Genomic DNA, 18,230 nt, shown 5'->3' with positions numbered 1-18,230 from the left:
TGGGCAGTACTACAGTAGTTACTTACCGGATGACTACATAGGAGAAAAGCTACTTCCGCAATCAAATACTTATCTCAGATGTTTCAATTACATTCTGGCTTAGAAGCACTTTTATATACAACACATTTTAATGTAGGCAGAGCAGCCATTTTTTTCTCATTCTTTCATCATAATAACAACTCTAAATTGTAAAGTTACAAGCGATAAATACACTTTACTATACCACAAAGCATAACAGCACAAAGGAACACAGTGGAAGGAAACTGAACAGATCATTTCTTTTCTGAAATCTAGCAACTTTTGAGCAGCAAAGTGCCCCTAACATAATATCTTAAGGCAAACTGAAAAAAGCATAACTAATATAAAAGTCAACTAAAGTGAGGTCCACTGATTAGGGTCCACTGATTAGGGTCCACTGATTAGGGTCCACTGATTAGAGGGCCTGATTCAGAGCCGCTCGTACGCGGCCGCTCGTTCGTTCCGAGCGATGTTTGCCCAACTGCGCATGCGTACGGATCGTAATACGCATGCGCGAACCAGTCAGTGCGGCCGAAAATCGTTTGTTCGCTAAATAGCGAATGCCTGCTATTTTGAGTGACAGGAGGAGGCGTATGTGGGTGGTAACAGGGGAAGGTGCTTGAAAACGGGGAGTGGAGATCAGAACGCAGGCGTGCTTAAAGGTCAAAACGGGCGTTTTATGGGTGTGCATAATTAATACAGCAGCGTTATTGACCACGTCACTGGGTTATTTTATAGTCAGAACTGCTCGCAAATTTGTGGTAGGAAAAACCAACCACAAGAATAGCAAGCAGTTCATACGCTGGTCGATGTACTCGATTAATCTAATAAATAGCGGACATGACGTAGGATGCGAGCGGCCAGGGGGCGTAGTTATCCAAAAAACGAGCGTATGTTTTGTTCGCTCGTTCAGACATAGAGGCGTGAACAGACCGCAAAGAGCGAACGGTTCATTTGAATAGCCACCCCTTTTTTCTGAACGAACGACCGCAAATAGCGACCGGCTCTGAATCAGGGCCATAGAGGGAGCAGAAATCCCCCATTGAAAACATAACGCAATGGAAGTTTAATGTGAAACTGCTGCTAATATAGGAAGGCACGAGCAAACGTACACAAGAGGCCGGGTCTGTGCCAACCCCAGAAGACTGGATCATGACAGTTCAGAAAGCCCAAGGCACCATCTACATTACCATAGATGGGGACAAATGATGTACATATGCAAAAGTGAAACTGCAAAAGGAATGTGGAAGGAATTGTAGTCTCCATAATACAATTTATTTCATAATAAACCTATATTAGACTAAGCTGATTAAAGGACAGCCAATCCAGGACTCCCTAGCACCTGAGAAGTATTACAGCACCTTCATTGCATAGGAGAAGAAATACATTGACTTCCATGTTGCTACTCTGTGGTCTCCCAGACAGCTATGAAACACTTTAACTGAGCTTAATGCTACCAGACAAGCTCATATTATGTCAAAGACAGGTTTGAGGAGTAACACAAGGGTGAACAGAGAAAGCAACCAATGCGAACGTTCCCCCAGCTGAATACATACACAAGACTGGGGTAAAAACTATAGTTCAGCCTGTGCAAGACGTTCCGTCAAAAACAAAGGAAAACAAGGAAGGAAACACTATAACCGAATATGGAGATCCAGCAACAGAAGAATGAGGCAGAGTAGTACCTCTATGATCAGTAAGAAGATCTATAAGGTGGAACAAGAGCTTTCCAGCCAAGTGCCTATCCTAAATGATCAAACAACACCACAATCCAAACCAGCTGTACAGAGTGTCTATCCACAAGAAACAGAGGCTAATGAAAACTAGAGATGTAGACAGGGCCGAAACTAGGATTTTTGTCACCCGGGGCAAAACAGTAATTTGGCGTCCCCCATGGTAATTCCCCCATAGTAAAGCCCCCTGCAGCAGTATCCCTATAGTAAAGCCCCCTGCAGCAGTATCCCTATAGTAATGCCCCCTGAGGTAATGTTCCTGCAGTAGTGCCCCTATAGTAATGCCTCTGTAGTAGTGCCCATATGGTAATGCCCCTGTAGTAGTGCCCATATCTTAATGCCCCATAGTAATGCCCCTCTAGTAGTGCCCATATAGTAATGCCCCCGTAGTAATGTCCCTGTAGTGCCACTTACACACACAAAAAAAAATTACTTACCTTATGACGTCTCTCCCATAGTGCCCGTGGGGAGAGCCAGAAGCTGGAGTTCAGGAGAGAACTCCAGCCTCTGGCTACCGCAGCGCTGCAGGGAAGGAACCGGGCGCCTGCTGGTAATAAAATCTCAGCGTGCGTCCGGCTTGGAGCCCCCCTGCGGCGCCGGGCTAGAGGACAACTAGGGGGGGGGGCTGGAGTGCACGTTCACCTCCAGCCCCCCCCCCCCTAGTTGCAGCCCTGATGTAGAGTTGACAACCCTCAACAAGCTCCAGACGTGGGAAAATTGAACAAATATGAAACGTAATAAAAAAAATGCTTAAATTATTAGAACCCATTTGAAACTTTGATTCATATCCTCCAGAGGAGTATCGTTGCCCCAGGGGGCTTGTGTGCAGCAGTACCCCCTCCTCCCTATGCAGTGCCCCTATCTACTTTCTTCCTGCAGTGCCATCTTTAGTAATATCTGGCATGATGGCATATGTGCCGAAGATAGCAAATGCACTGGCACTGTCCCAGAGCCATTGCTCTCACTGCTAGACACCATCTTTCCAAAGATATCACCTGTAAGATGATGCCCACATTAGGTGGGGGAGGGGCTGCATGACACCAGGGAGGGTGTGCACATATTATAGACATGACTTTTACATTTCCCAACTTTTCATCAAATAAAGCATTACATTGATTTTTGTTGAACCTCCATTGTGTTGTGTCATTTACAAAACAAAACCTTAATAAATTATTGCGGCATTTTTGGAATCAAATAATAGTCCCTTTTATAATGTTAAAAGTTATGATACATTTTTACAGATCTATTACACTGACAACTGTACTATTAGCATGAAATGAGATTGCCAGACAGCACTAGCATGAAATGAGATTGCCAGACAGCACTAGCATGAAATGAGATTGCCAGACAGCACTAGCATCAAATGAGATTGCCAGACAGCACTAGCATCAAATGAGATTGCCAGACAGGACTAGCATCAAATGAGATTGCCAGACAGCACTAGCATCAAATGGGATTGCCAGACAGCACATAACATCTAATCAAAGTACTGTAAGGACCAGTTCCGGGGTTTCAAGTTCAAACTGAAACTGCATTCCATGATAACAGAACACTTTGATTCAACAATTGAAAATATATTTAAATGACAATTCTAAACTAGCATAGTCTAGTACTCATACTATGCAGACTATGGTACAGAAAGGGATTACATTTCAATGTACCAGGTATCCATCTGTGTGGGACTAAACCAATCACAGCAGAGCTGCGTGACAAGCTGCCAATGATCACCCTCTGCCAGCATGTGCGGCCGAAGTGTACACAGATCTGGTTGTTCGGTGCTCTGTGCAAGCAAACAGGTCTGCATTGGCAGCTTGGCTATCATTTATATAATAGCCCTCCCTCTTATCTCACAGCAGCCCAGCACACGCTGCTGTGTGCTGGGCTGCAGTAGGAGACTGCTTGCAGCAACCGCAGCAATCTTCTATGCCTGTGGGGGGAGAGCGGGAGACCAGCGCCAGGCATCCGGATTGAAGGGATGCCGGGCACCGTGAGCGGACAGCCGCGTTTGGGAGAGGGTTAGGTTTTGGGCTCCCGGGGGGACTTAGGTTTAGGCAGCGGGAAAGTTAGGCTAGGGGGGAGAAGGGTTTAGGCACTTAGAGGGGTGATTAGGGTTAGGCACTTGGGGGGAGGTTAGGGTTTGGCACCCTTAAGGGAGGGTTAGGGTTAGTAGGGTAAGTTAGGTAAGTTAACTTACCTGGGGACGATCGGGATTTCCAGCGCTGCCGGGATCTCTTCCTCTGTCGGTCTGACGCTGCCGGGATTCGAACTGCCGGCCGCATTACATACCGATTCCCTATATCGGTACTGAGATTCCAAAAATACTGTACAGGCTTCATCATGTTCTATGCTGGTTCATAGGGGGAGATTTATCAAATCTTGGAGAGAGATAAAGTGGATGGAGACAGGCTGTGTTCAAAAATAATGACAGTCAGCGACTGATTACTTGGTACTTTATCACTCTCCAATTTATCTCTCTCCAAGCTTTGAGAAATCTCCCCCATAGTGTTTATATTTATGTAGTGATAATTTTAATAAAATATATCACATTTATTTGATATTGCTTATTTTGCCCATGGGTTTCAATTACCTCTGAGTCACTATCTCTGTTGTAACGCCACTGAAAGTATATATTCAGGGTTATTTTTAACAATGTATTTCTTATATCCAGCAGTGAAATAATGTCTAAACACTAATATATATATATATATATATATATATATATATAAAACAAGTTCTGACTCATTTCAAGCAAAGCGTATGTGATTATAGCACCGTTGCCCATGCTAGCGCCCTTAAAATGTGCCTATTCGCACACATATATACTGTAGGTGAAAGACGGGAAATTACAGAAATACAGAAGTTAACACATTTCTAGTTTTTTTTCCTGTCCCTTCACATCTCGCTGTCAGTACGTGAAAACTGCAATCTCAGTTAGTTTCTATTTTGGAAAAGACAGCTGGAGACAAGGGGTTTTGATTGACACAACAATTTGCTGGAGCTATGACAGAGCTGGGAGATGTGGGCAGAGGATCAACACGTCAAACCTTTTATAGAGAAACAGCTGTCTGCATAGAGCTTTATAGAGGATCAGCTTTACTGAAATAGCAGAGCAACCGCTTCCAGGACCATCTGATCTTTTGAACTAAACTTTAATTTGTCATCATTTCATTGCGTTGCCAAAGTCAGATCATTGATCATTTACACTGCTGGTGTCCGACCGCACCGGATAGGGCAGATTTAGTGTCCAAGGGGGTCTATGTACTAAGCCTTGGAGAGAGATAAAGTGGACGGAGATAAAGTACCAACCATTCAGCTCCTGTCACTTTGCAGGCTGTGTTTGAAAAAATGACAGTTAGGAGCTGATTGGTTGGTACTTTATTTCCGTCCACTTTGTCTCTCTCCAGGGTTTAGTACATAGACTACGATATATAGAAACAAGGGCTCAAGCTTTTAGGGTGCCCCAAACCAAATTCAGGGCCTGATTCAGAGATGTATGCTATGCCGATATTTACGTAGCCGAGCGATTATCGGTAAACTGCGCATGCGTTGAGGTACAGTACATTAGTCGGTTGTAACTATTTACAAGCAGTGTGGCTGACAGTCAGGGAGCGTTTGTGGGAGGTAACAGAGAGTGGCAGCAATACATCTCTCTGTATCTGCAACTTTGCCTATTTTCACACAGCAGCTGCGTAGGGTATTGCAGCTGCGATGGCATTGGCGCACATCTCTGAATTAAACCCACAGTTGCCGACGGACATTTTTTACATTCCAGTACAATATTATGAAGGTTATATTAATACTAGCAGCAGGGCCGTTCTGCCCATCTGGCAAATGCCAGAAGGGCCGATGGCTAGATAGGCCGGTCCGGCTGCAATCCTCGGCTTAGCAGCTCTGCCTCCCAGTCGGGACACTGAAAGACAGGCGTGCAGCGAAGGCCATGACCCCGTGATTCGTGGCATGCCCCCGTGAGGCATAGTCACACCCCCTTTGAGTGAGGCCACACCCCTTTTACGGGTGGGCGCGTGTCTATGTCACGCGACCCTGACTAGCAGCAATCTTGGTAGTGTGGCCCCAGTAAATCAAAAGGTCCACACTTCCCAGGTTTAGTTATTTGGCTATATGGCTGAAACATATATTAATATATTCAATTATGTATTTCATGTTTTATACATTTCACTATAAGGTATATATGTCATATATAGCAGATGTTAAGATGAAGCAATTCCCATAGAAATAATATAAATTGTAATACTAATAGTATTACTTCATATCCCCATACTATATATCTTTTCTGCTGCACCAGGTTAAAGTAAAAATGGGTCATTATTAAATCTGGCTTAATGCAAAAATCTGATTATTGAATTCTGCTATGCTTTCAGAGAATGCAGTAAATTATCATATCTCTCTCTCTCTCTCTCTCTCTCTCTCTCTCTCTCTCTCTTTCTCTCTCTCTCTCTCTCTCTCTCTCTCTATATATATATATATATATATACACTATCTACTGTATATATTTATATAAATATATCTAAAAAATAATTATGGTAGATATAACTGCTGTAGGTGTATCTAATTAATTGGTAGGTTGCAAATGCACCACAGTAGGATTAGAAATATATATATATATATATATATATATGTATATATATAGCCAAAGTGTATCATAAAATATCAGCCTATGGAGTGAAAGATATCATGTGAGTAGAATCATTATATTAGAATGGAAGGGTTTGTAGTGCCCACCTCCCTGCAATTTATCACGACCAGCAGCCGTCCCAAGGGTCCTCCAGTTCCCTATTCCAAGGAATAAAACAGTAGAAAAAATAGAAACGGCGCATGTAGGTCTAACCGGACCCAGAAGACACACTGATAATAAAAGATAAATTGTTTATTATAACATACAAGTGTAGATAATAAATGGTAGATATTGGAGATAGATTGAAAGGTCAATGACCACAATAAATTACTGCAGAAATTTGTACATAAAAAAGGAAAAAAACCTCACATGTATTATTGGAGATTAGAGCACCAGCTGTGTACTCCAATCACATGTGTTGTACTACAGTGCTGTTAATAAATACACCTCTATAATATAGAATAAAATCCTCTTCAGGAATAGATGAATAAATGGCCTATTACTGGCATAAAATGATAGTTCCGTTATTGTGAATCCATATTGACACAAATTTTGTATCCAATCATTGGCTGTGAATGCAAAAATGTAACAGATAATAGAGCCAATGTTACCAAAAATGTGTTCCTCGCTGAGGTAAAAAGAAGGGTGAGTATTAATGCATATAAATCCTCCTCTAGCCCACCTAGGATTAAGGCTGGGGGATATGATGTGGATATGTCTCTCACCTAGTGTTCTTAGACACTTGCTGCTGTGCACTGGATCTGTGCCATGGAAAGTAAAGCAGTGATGCCGTCAATGTACGGTGTGGAGGTAATATGTCCCGTGTCAGCGCTGGTTCAATAGGCGCTAGCTGATATATAGCTGCGACTGTTCACAGGAGGATCCTAGGCCGTGATGGAAGGCTAAGGCTCTACGGAGGCACTCACAGGAGTATATCAACTCCGGAGCATATCAACTCCGGAGCATAGCGTTGTCTGCGACTCCAGCAGGAGGGATGGAGCTCTAACGGCTGGATCAGAAAGACGGCTCTGCTACAATTACACAGGTGCTTCAGCAAGGCAGGAATGCAGGTTAGTAGCAGGGACACCCTTAACGCGTTTCTTTCTCTATTGAGAATTTCTTTCTGATCCAGCCGTTAGAGCTCCATCCCTCCTGCTGGAGTCGCAGACAACGCTATGCTCCGGAGTTGATATGCTCTGGAGTTGATATACTCCTGTGAGTGCCTCCGTAGAGCCTTAGCCTTCCATCACGGCCTAGGATCCTCCGGTGAACAGTCGCAGCTATATATCAGCTAGCGCCTATTGAACCAGCGCTGACACGGGACATATTACCTCCACACCGTACATTGACGGCATCACTGCTTTACTTTCCATGGCACAGATCCAGTGCACAGCAGCAAGTGTCTAAGAACACTAGGTGAGAGACATATCCACATCATATCCCCCAGCCTTAATCCTAGGTGGGCTAGAGGAGGATTTATATGCATTAATACTCACCCTTCTTTTTACCTCAGCGAGGAACACATTTTTGGTAACATTGGCTCTATTATCTGTTACATTTTTGCATTCACAGCCAATGATTGGATACAAAATTTGTGTCAATATGGATTCACAATAACAGAACTATCATTTTATGCCAGTAATAGGCCATTTATTCATCTATTCCTGAAGAGGATTTTATTCTATATTATAGAGGTGTATTTATTAACAGCACTGTAGTACAACACATGTGATTGGAGTACACAGCTGGTGCTCTAATCTCCAATAATACATGTGAGGTTTTTTTCCTTTTTTTCCTTTTTTATGTACAAATTTCTGCAGTAATTTATTGTGGTCATTGACCTTTCAATCTATCTCCAATATCTACCATTTATTATCTACACTTGTATGTTATAATAAACAATTTATCTTTTATTATCAGTGTGTCTTCTGGGTCCGGTTAGACCTACATGCGCCGTTTCTATTTTTTCTACAGAATCATTATATTGTAAGAGTATATGATAGCATTAGTGAAAAAAGGTAGAAATAAAAAGTATGAAATAAATAATTATTTCAATTTTATGTTGTTTATTTTTTATATTATATATTCTTTATTTATTATTAATTATTTTATATTCTTTGTTTTTAACTGTAGCTCTATAGGTATGAAGAAAATATGCATGTACCAAGGAATTTCATCATAGGGAAAAGTGAGGAAAGATATTTGGCTGAATAGAAAAAAAAAAAAAATATATATATATATATATATATATATATATATCTCAGCGAAAAGTCTGGCACTCCAAAGCAACAAATATATACCTGCAGGCGGTGCCTCCAAAGAGAATCCAACATATAAATTTAAGATGCGGCACTCGTCCCAAAGAACCAACTCCACTCGTAGTTTAAATGAACATTTACACAATGGTTCAGTGCTTTTAATACACTGTCTTCAGGATGTAGGATCAACCTGAAGATAGTGTATTAAAAGCACTGAAATGTTGATGTTCATTTAAACTACGAGTGGAGTTGGTTCTTTGGGACGAGTGCCACACCTTAAATTTATATATATATATATTTATAGAAAGGTGTTTATTGCTTCCATATCTTGGATCTCAATGTAATGTAGTGTAGTGTGAGACCCACTCAAAGGCCTGTCACCACTATAAATTCTGTGTGCTATAACTAAAGACACTGGTGATTATCTTTCTTTTATTTGAAAAGGACAGTAGCAATTGGCTGACACATTGTATTATTACTTTTCTTTATGCATTTGATACTTCTGTGATTGAAGGTCTCTTACTATTGTGGATTTAATTAAATAACTATATATATATACTGTATATCTCTAATACATGGCACACTTGCAACTTACCAATTTATTAGATACACCTACAGCGCAGTAATATCTACCATAATTCTTTCTGTGTATTGGCTAGCAATCATTTTTTTAACTGCAGCGAGGTGTTATCTATGGTGTGATTATTGAAAATATATTTTTTTTATAATCACATTGTTAATGACCCCTTCTAAGCGCCTGTGGCTTTAATATTTTATATAATATATATATATATATATATATATATATATATTAGGGGTGAGCGGGTTCGGTTTTACTCGGATTTACTCGGATCTTTAAATGGCATTTTATTGGCTATCGCCTATCATGTGTTTTGGATAGCCAATATAATAAATCCGAATTTGCGGTAAAGTGGCGATAAGAACCGAGTAAATCCGAGTAAAACCGAGCCTGCACATCCCTAATATATATATATATATATATATATATATATATATATATATATATAATGCATCCTCAATTCTTAAATAACACATCAAATGTTAAAACATATTAAATTAATAACTTCATTTGGGAATATATTACAAGGTGTGTTTTCTCTATAGACTGCTTGACACAGTTTTATATATATTCAATTAAATTTAATATGAAGTACTAGAATGGAGACACAACATATGTGCTAATGAACGCCTGTTTTGAAATATAAGGACTAGGGGAAGGCCCTAAGACCATAGAAGGCATGGCGCCATAGGCCAAAAGCTTTGATAGTGCGTATAAAGGGAAATAAATCTATCATATATCGATCGATCTGTCTGTCTGTCTGTCTTTCTATGTAAGTATGTATCGATCAGTCTATCTATCTATCTATCTATCTATCTATCTATCTATCTATCTATCTATCTATCTATCTATCTATCTAGTGTGTGTGTGTGTGTGTGCAATATATCAAAAATTCACCACTGTGAATTGACAAAAGTAAAAAAAACTGGCCCGTACCATATAGTATAATAGCAATGCTTATCTGAATCAGCACAAGACATGCCCCTCAAGGTCCACACTTCCATAATATTCAAGAAGTTTTGATTTCCATAATCATGAAGTCTAACTGACGTCATTAGCGCGCTGGGATGAAACGCGTTGGTAAAAGTATATTTGGTACTATCCTTGGATTGCCTGTGGAGCTGGTAACCCGGACATGTGTATATATATATATATTTATCCTTTTGTAAGTTCATTTTATGCCATTTAATCAAAGATATTTTGAATTTGATATACTACACTATGGTTGGATTATGCATTTCTCTCTTTTATGGATAGCAAATCTCCTTGAATATTGTGGAAGTGTGGATATTGAGGGGCATGTCTTGTGCTTGATTCAGATAAGCATTTCTATTATACTATATGGTGCGGAACCATGTTTGCACTTGTGATGAGTGTCAATTCCCAGTGGTGATTTTCTAGTATGTTGCACTAGGTGGCGCCCTTCTTTTTTTCTTATAGCTTTAATTAGAATGAGGATAGCTTATTTATTTTACTTAGAACAAGGTTACATATATATATATATATATATATATATATATATATATATATATATATATATATATATATTAGTACCTAAATAGACAGGAATGTAGCAAAGGCTAAAATAAAAACAAAATGTAACAGTTGTCCATTTATAACTGATAACATTGCCACATTCAGATGAACTACTGTAAATTGATAGATTTGACCTGTTTCATGCAATGTAATCATATAAACTGTTAAGTGATTATAGGAGCAACTAACCATTAAGATAAATAGAAATGATAAAACATGGATGTAATGTACATGCACCACTTCAAAAGTGTAATTTCTATCGTTTTAATAATCACATTCGTAAGAACTCTAGTCCCAACACTGTGGAACACTATTTGAAAATATGTAAAAATTGAATTATTCTCAGAAAGTGTAAATATACTATGATATACTAAATGACTTTCACTTGATAGCTATTTATGTACCAAACAACTGTAATGTTAATGTAATAATGATTAAAAACAAATCTGATCATGGAATTTTATGAAATTGAAAATATTCTAGTCGTCAAAGATAAAGTCATTGCATGTATTCCATATACAATATCTGCAACATGTCTTCTGCAACATGTCTTCATTCAGCACAATAATCACCACAATACAGTAATACATTTCTATTATTGAATAATTGAAATATATATATATTTCCTTACCACTGATCTGAGCCTCAAAGGTTGCGGCACTACCCTCCAGTGCCACAACACTTTGTACCGGCTGTAAAAACGTCGGTGCTTGTGTAGCCATCTTTTAGGCACTCTAAAAAGAAAAACATAATATATAAATATAAAATCTTAATCTTCCATTGTAAATCCAATTGCTGAATGCATGTAAATATCCCATTTTATTTTAGTATATGTTTTAAAAATATCAAATAAATGTTTAGTATGTATTATATTATCTTAGAACCATGGTTCCATTAATAGCATGGACACATTTTAATTATGACATATTAAGTATGGGTATAAGAGCATGAACATAATGTGTTTAAATGTTTTTACATTTTTTTTTTTGGAGGGCAATAGAAAGAGTCTGGAGACCAGCTAGCTGGGGGACATTGAGTAAAAATCAACAACAAAAATGAATAAGAAAGTATAGAAAATAGTACAGTTAGTTTTAGTTCAGAATATATCTGAATAAACTGCCAATTAAGGCACATAAATGTATTTTATTATAATGTTCCAAAATACTTAATCCAAACTAAATTTATTTAAATCCACAATTACAACACAGACTGCACAGCTTCATAAGGAGAACAGTTCATCATAACTTTTCCACTTAATTGGCATTATAAAACATTTATCTCTAGCAATAAAACCTTTAAAGTTATTTTACAACCCAATTAGTCTTGTAATAAGTTAATTTTTACTGCACAAACTCACATAAATAATAAAAAAAGGATTATGTTTAATTTTTATTTCATTCCATACATAAAATTGTATATTTCATGGGCAGTAAAAAATGTATTATGGTATTTGGCTGCTTTTTAGCTTCCACTAAAAAAGAAATGTTTGACTTAATGTGGCCAGCTATAGACTGAACATGACAAAATGAAAAAAATCAAATAATAGAGCAAATTTTAAAATGTAAATCTATTTGTCTAAAAAATGTTAACTATATGTGAAAAGAAGATGTATTAACAAAAACAAATGTGTTTTAAAACAGAAGCACTAAGTAAAGTAAAAATAATTTGGTGTGTCATGTATTTGTTTAATCACGAAAGATCACAAAAGGGCATGTTCTAAAATTAGCAGAGAGAGAGCTGTGATTGACAGAAGACAAGTGGTCCCAGTAGGGATGTTATAGATACGAGAACAGATGATTCCCATAAAAAGTCATCAGAGTTTAGCTAATGCCTTATGCATCTTATCAGAGTTATTCCTGGCACTACCCTGTCTGTGAGCAACAGAACCCTGTCGCTTTACTATATTACAGCAAAAAGTTCTTTAAAAAACTACCTTTTTTTATACTGTATCTTTAATTTTTAAAGCTGCATTTATCAATCAACGCAATACACAAGTTTGGACATTCGACTTTCAGAATTTTTTTTTCAATCTTATGAAAAAATTATTAACTTTTGTAAAAAAAAAAATAAAAAAAAAAATATATATATGTTTATCTTTTTTAAATAACTTATTACATTATACATACACTACAATGAGCTATAAGCATAATAATATGTAAATATATTTATTCTATCAGTATGATACAATATAGTTGTATTAATATTGTTACAGCTGTTGTCACTGCATGAATATATTGAAATATATGCAAAAGGTTTTTCAGTTTGTTTTTAATTAACTAAGGGGCAAAAAAGATAAAATTCCACAACAATGAAGAATAAACTGACTACTGACCTGATAACTTCAGAGTGCCTGAAAAGGGTTGGGACTGAGCCCAAGATTTAGTTGGAAAACGACGTCCTTATCCCAAAGAATAATGTTAGACAATCCCAGTGTGTAAATGGTTGGGCCTCTGTGCCTAGAAAACAAAACTACACAGGGGTTGGCTGTGTGTAGTTTTGTTTTTCTATGCAATCCCTACACCCGAGGCAAGGCTGGGGATGCACGTACTGCTCAGAAGTGTTAACATGGTGCTTTTACCTTATATACCCCAGATCTGCTGACAGCCCAGCATCGTCACTTCATGGGCTGGCCCTATTGCTCAGCCACAGCCTGGGATGCTGGGAGTGGGTGGTCTATTTTATGCAATGTCACACCTGTCGACATGACTGCTGGTGCTAAATTTGGCATTCTTAAACATCTCTTCCCAGAGGGAACCCAGCATGTGCATGAGGGTGGTGAAGGGACAGTTCAACTATGTCTCTTTATTTCAGTGGGGAAGAACAACAGTAAAAGACAATGACAGTGACAGTTATCATCGTTTTGGTCGCATACTGCATTCAAGATTTCAGAAGATGGCTCTCACTTATAAGGAAAATACTATTAATTAATTTAGTTGGTGTATTGTTTTTTTTAATTGTTTGTTCCATTACATTTACATTTCATATATCTACAGTTAGGTATGAGGACAGTTACACCTATAGATACTGTAACTGTATAGATCATTTCCAAATGTTTTCATTCCAATGAGTATGGTACTTCCTTTCTTAAGGACTGCTAATTTCTAAACTCATTACATCACTGATTACAATATTAAAGTAAGGCCCAGCGATAGGGGGGTACTATGGAGACAATTGTACTAGGCATCTGAGAAGTCCAGTTCATGGGTCCCCTTTGCCTGTGCTACTGCTGTATTCATGTATTCAGCAGGGCACAGGCAGAAAGAGAGGCAGCCCAGCAGCCAGCACAGTGAAGTTTATTTTTGTGCTGATGCAGCGTGTGTGACATCGTGCCACTGGATAGGAAAGGAGCCAAGTTGCCCACGAAGAGGCAGTAGGAGGTAAGTATGGGCTGGGCTGAAGAGTCACAAGTCAGGTGGGGATTGGGCAGGCTGGAGATGAAGTTACACAGGGGGGATGGTGCTAAAGACACTGGGCTGGGGAGACACAGGATGTGCTAGAGAGACATAGGATGATAGGGCTAAGAGACATGGGATAGGGTAAGGCTGAGAGTCACATTGGGGGGGGGGTGAGGCTCAGAGACATAGGGGGATGAAGCTGAGAGACACAGGGTGGGCATTGAGGGCTGAGAGATGGGCAATAAGGCTGAAGAACAGTAGGGATGAGGCTGAGAGACACAGGGGAGATGAGTGGATGGCTGGAAAATGAGAGACAACGGGGGAATAAGGCACAAGGTGGGGAATGCGGCTGAGAGACACAGGGTGAGGAATGAGACTGGGAGACACAGGGGGGGTGAGAGTCAGGGGAGATGAGTGGATGGATGGAGATGGAGAGACACAGGGAAAATAAGGCTGGAGAACCGGAAGGTGCTGGAGAGACAAGGCAGGGATGGTGCTAGAGAATCACAATCAAAGATGAGGCAGGAGAAAAGGGCATTGAGGCATGAGCAACACAGGCAAGGATGATGCCTGAGAGACATGGATGATAAAGCTGAGAGACACCAATGGGGATGAGGCTGGAGAGATACAGGGACAATGAGACTGAAGAGACACAGGATAAGGCTGAGAAGCACAGGCTGGGATTACTCTTGAGAGACACAGACAACACAATAATGAGGCTGGAGAGACACAGGCAAGGATGAGAGAGACATGGGGGGATGAATCAATGGTTGAATGGCCTGTACCAAAAAAATGAGTGTACCGGGCCCCAAGATTTTTGTTCCTGGCCCTAATTAGGGTCTACGTAGTGTAAGAAGTTAATACACTGTAAAATTAAGCTGCCAGTACTGTAGTTTCATCTTGGAAGTAGACAAACCAACAAGTTGTTTATTTTATACATTACATATTTAACATACAATTATAAAAGTAACTAAACTGACTTTTACATATTTTATATTTCCTTAACGCTACATAAATATGTGTACTATAAATACTGTTTGATTAAAAAAAATGTGTTGAAAATGTAATTTTATTTTAAAGAAAAGCACCTAACATTATTGTATACATTGCAAATCTATTTTTACTTTGATGACCAGGAGTTTCCACACAATCCACTTAAGGTAGACAGAATGAATGCATAAGTTACAGATGTCACCTGTCCTCAACACTAACACAGAAATGTAACCCTGCCATAAAAAAAAAAATAATAACAATCATGATAAATCAACAAAATGTTATAATAAATACTGACTATAAAATTACCATATTTATCAAAGTGAACCTAGTGTAATTATAAAGCAGCGTATCCTCTAGCAGATATTAATGAGCGATTAATCGTGCATGGATCAGGCATGAAAATATCGAAAACGACCAGTGATGCGCGCTTCCCCTGGTCGTTTTCAGCATCAATCTTGTGAGCGATTTTCGCCCATCTGCGCATGCGTATAATTCGCTGTGCGTGTGCGCAAGCCATTCGTTGCAATCTTATTTTGGTTGCTCATAATCCACTATCAAGTCGCTGCTTTGAGTGATAGATAGTGCCATTTGTGGGTGGTAACAGGGGAAGGTGCTTGTGAACGCAGGCGTGTCAGTCCGCCAAAACACCGTTTAAAGGGCGTGCATAATTAGCAAAGTAGCATCATTGAACATGTCACCTGCATGTATTACAGCCCGCAATGATCGCAGTGCTTGCGGCGGGGAAAGGCAACCCCAAGGGCTGTGAGCAGCTCCGATGGCTCACGACAGTCCAGATTAATCGTACATTTCCCGAAGATGACGTGTGTTGCGAGTGGCAAGGGGGCGTCTTCAGACACTTGCGAGCGCACTTTGCCGTAGCTCGTTAAGACACAGTGGGCATCCTTACGCGACGCAGTACGAGAACTTAATTTAAATATCCTGCCCCTTTTTGGCAGCGAGCGATCGCATCTTGCGAGCGGGTCTGAATCAGGTCCTTTGCCTGAACATGCTGGTGGTCAGTCTGTCGATAACAACAGATTGGCCATGTTCAGGGCTGAGTGAGGGTGCCTACACTGAACAACATATTGATCAGTGTAGGCACTGCAGGGGAAGAGGAACGACTGTACGATTGCAATGTTGTAATCGTACTGTCGTTCCACTATCTGCTAGTGGATACGCACCTTTAGGGAAACATTTTTCTTCCATGATTATAAAAAAAAAAACCATCTATTTTATATATGTATATAGCTACTTTACATTGCCCCATGGTTTGTAAAGCTGGGTACATCACTATACGATATATCATACAATATATTGTTCCGTTGCGGATGATGCAATGAACGACGCGGTGTGACACATTGTGCCATCACACACTGGGTGGTGCAATGTGTATGGTGTGTATGGCACACGTGATGTATTGTTACATCATATCGCACTGTCGCTGGGTCACACATCGTATAATGTTTAGTTTAAAAAGTTTAAGTCTAACGCATCCTGTTCTGAGGTGTGATAAATTATATAATAATAAATGAATAGTGGAACTGGAATTTTTAGGGCACAATCGCAAGTTGTTCACGGGGTTCTCACCTTTCTAAGCCACTCCCCAAGCCCACTCCATTGCTAAAGTCATTTTCATTGAGATCTACTTCAAGCCAAAGCAACATAACTACCTACGAATACTGAACTATATATACTACACATTAAGGGCTTGATTCTGAGTTGCACGCTAACCGCACGCAATGACAATGTGTATGTAGTTGGACGAAGTTATAAGTACTGCGCATGCATCTGAGTCGCACTGCGCGGGCAGAACGAATTTGAGCGAAGGGAGTGTGGGTTTAAGTGGGCATAACTTGGAGGTAACAGGGCCAGGAGCGGAAATACAGGAGACAATGGAAGGCAGCCGCCTGAAGAGGGCTCACTGACCTCCTCCATTGCTCCAGATTCTGCTTTATGCACCCCAGAGCAGAAATATGCAGGGAACCCATGGGGCATATGTCATGTTCTTCCCTTTGCCAGGGCCCCCAATATGGAGTCTGGACTCTAGGGACAGATCTTCAGCAAGGAAGTTGCACCAATGTACAAAAAAGGGGCAGGGCAGAGGCTGTAGTGCATGGTCCCTCCCTCATTTGTTGGATCTTTCCCCTACCACATGCGTGCCTGGTTCCTTTGATAAGCAACAGGTAGTGTTTATGTGCTGGGATGTTTGTAGTCAAATTGGGGAAGGAGTGTGTGTCTGGGTGCTGCTGCTGGTGTGCTGGCAGTGAAGGCAGTGGGTGAAAGTGTGTGTGTCTGGGTGCTGCTTGTAAATGAAGAGGAAAAGTGTGTGTCTGGGTGCTGCTAAGGTGTTTTTAGTGAATGCAAAGTGGGTGGGGATAGTGTTTCTGGGTGCTGCTGTAGTGTTGGCAGTGAATGTAGGGTGGAAGAGTGCTTGGGTGCTTCTAGAGTGTTTGTAGTGAATGTAGGGAGAGAGTGTGTGTCTGGGTGCTGCTAAGGTGTTAGTAGTGAATGCAATGAGGTAGGGGGAGGGTGTCTGGGTGCTGCTAAGGTGTTAGTAGTGAATGTGAGGGTGGGGAGAGTGTGTCTGGGTGTTACTGTATTGTTGGCAGTGAATGGAGGGGGGTGTGTGCCTGGGTGCTGCTGGAGTATTAGTAGTGAATGCAGGGGGTGGGGTGGGGACAGTGTGTCTGGGTGCTGCTGTATTGTTGGCAGTGAATGGGTGCCTTGGTGCTGCTGGGGTTGGCAGTGAATGCAGAGGGAGGGTGTGTGTCCTGGTGTTCCTATGGTGTTGGCAGTGAATGTGGGTGCTGCTGATGGTGTTCGTAGTGAATGTGGTTTAGGAAAAGTGTGTGTGAATGCTGCTGGGACTGAGGATTTGGTAGTGAATGTGAATATCGCCCCTCTGGGCTCCTGGTATGAACTCACACCCCTGAACAGAGCGGTGGTAGGGCAGACGCGGGCATGTTGATGACAGAAGCTGCGTTCAAGGACACAAAGTCTCTCACACAGGAGTCCATGTTCAGACGGAGAACAACACCTGCCATAGGGCTGGTGCAAGTGTCCATGGTGCACCAATGGCGC

At 40.4% G+C, this 18,230-nt stretch overlaps 1 protein-coding gene across 5 annotated transcripts in view; it reads right to left on the bottom strand.

Annotated features, from left to right (window-relative positions):
* TTN (titin) overlaps positions 1-13,297 on the bottom strand; it is a 285,062-nt gene extending 271,765 nt beyond the window's left edge. For all 5 annotated transcript variants that reach the window (XM_088461211.1, XM_088461212.1, XM_088461213.1 and 2 more), the window contains exons 1-2: positions 13,091-13,297; positions 11,390-11,492 (exon numbers count right to left, since the gene is read on the bottom strand). In XM_088461211.1, coding sequence (XP_088317337.1) covers positions 11,390-11,480 — 91 coding nt within the window. In that variant the 5' untranslated portion in view covers positions 11,481-11,492; positions 13,091-13,297. The remainder of the gene's footprint in view (positions 1-11,389; positions 11,493-13,090) is intronic.
* Between the last annotated feature and the right edge of the window lie 4,933 nt (positions 13,298-18,230).

The sequence above is a fragment of the Taudactylus pleione genome, unplaced genomic scaffold (assembly GCF_031769625.1).
Source record: "Taudactylus pleione unplaced genomic scaffold, aTauple2 ptg001027l, whole genome shotgun sequence".
In the NCBI taxonomy this organism is placed as follows: Eukaryota; Metazoa; Chordata; class Amphibia; order Anura; family Myobatrachidae; genus Taudactylus; species Taudactylus pleione.
Note: the sequence above shows the minus strand (reverse complement) of the source record. Positions and strands in the feature narration are given on the sequence as shown.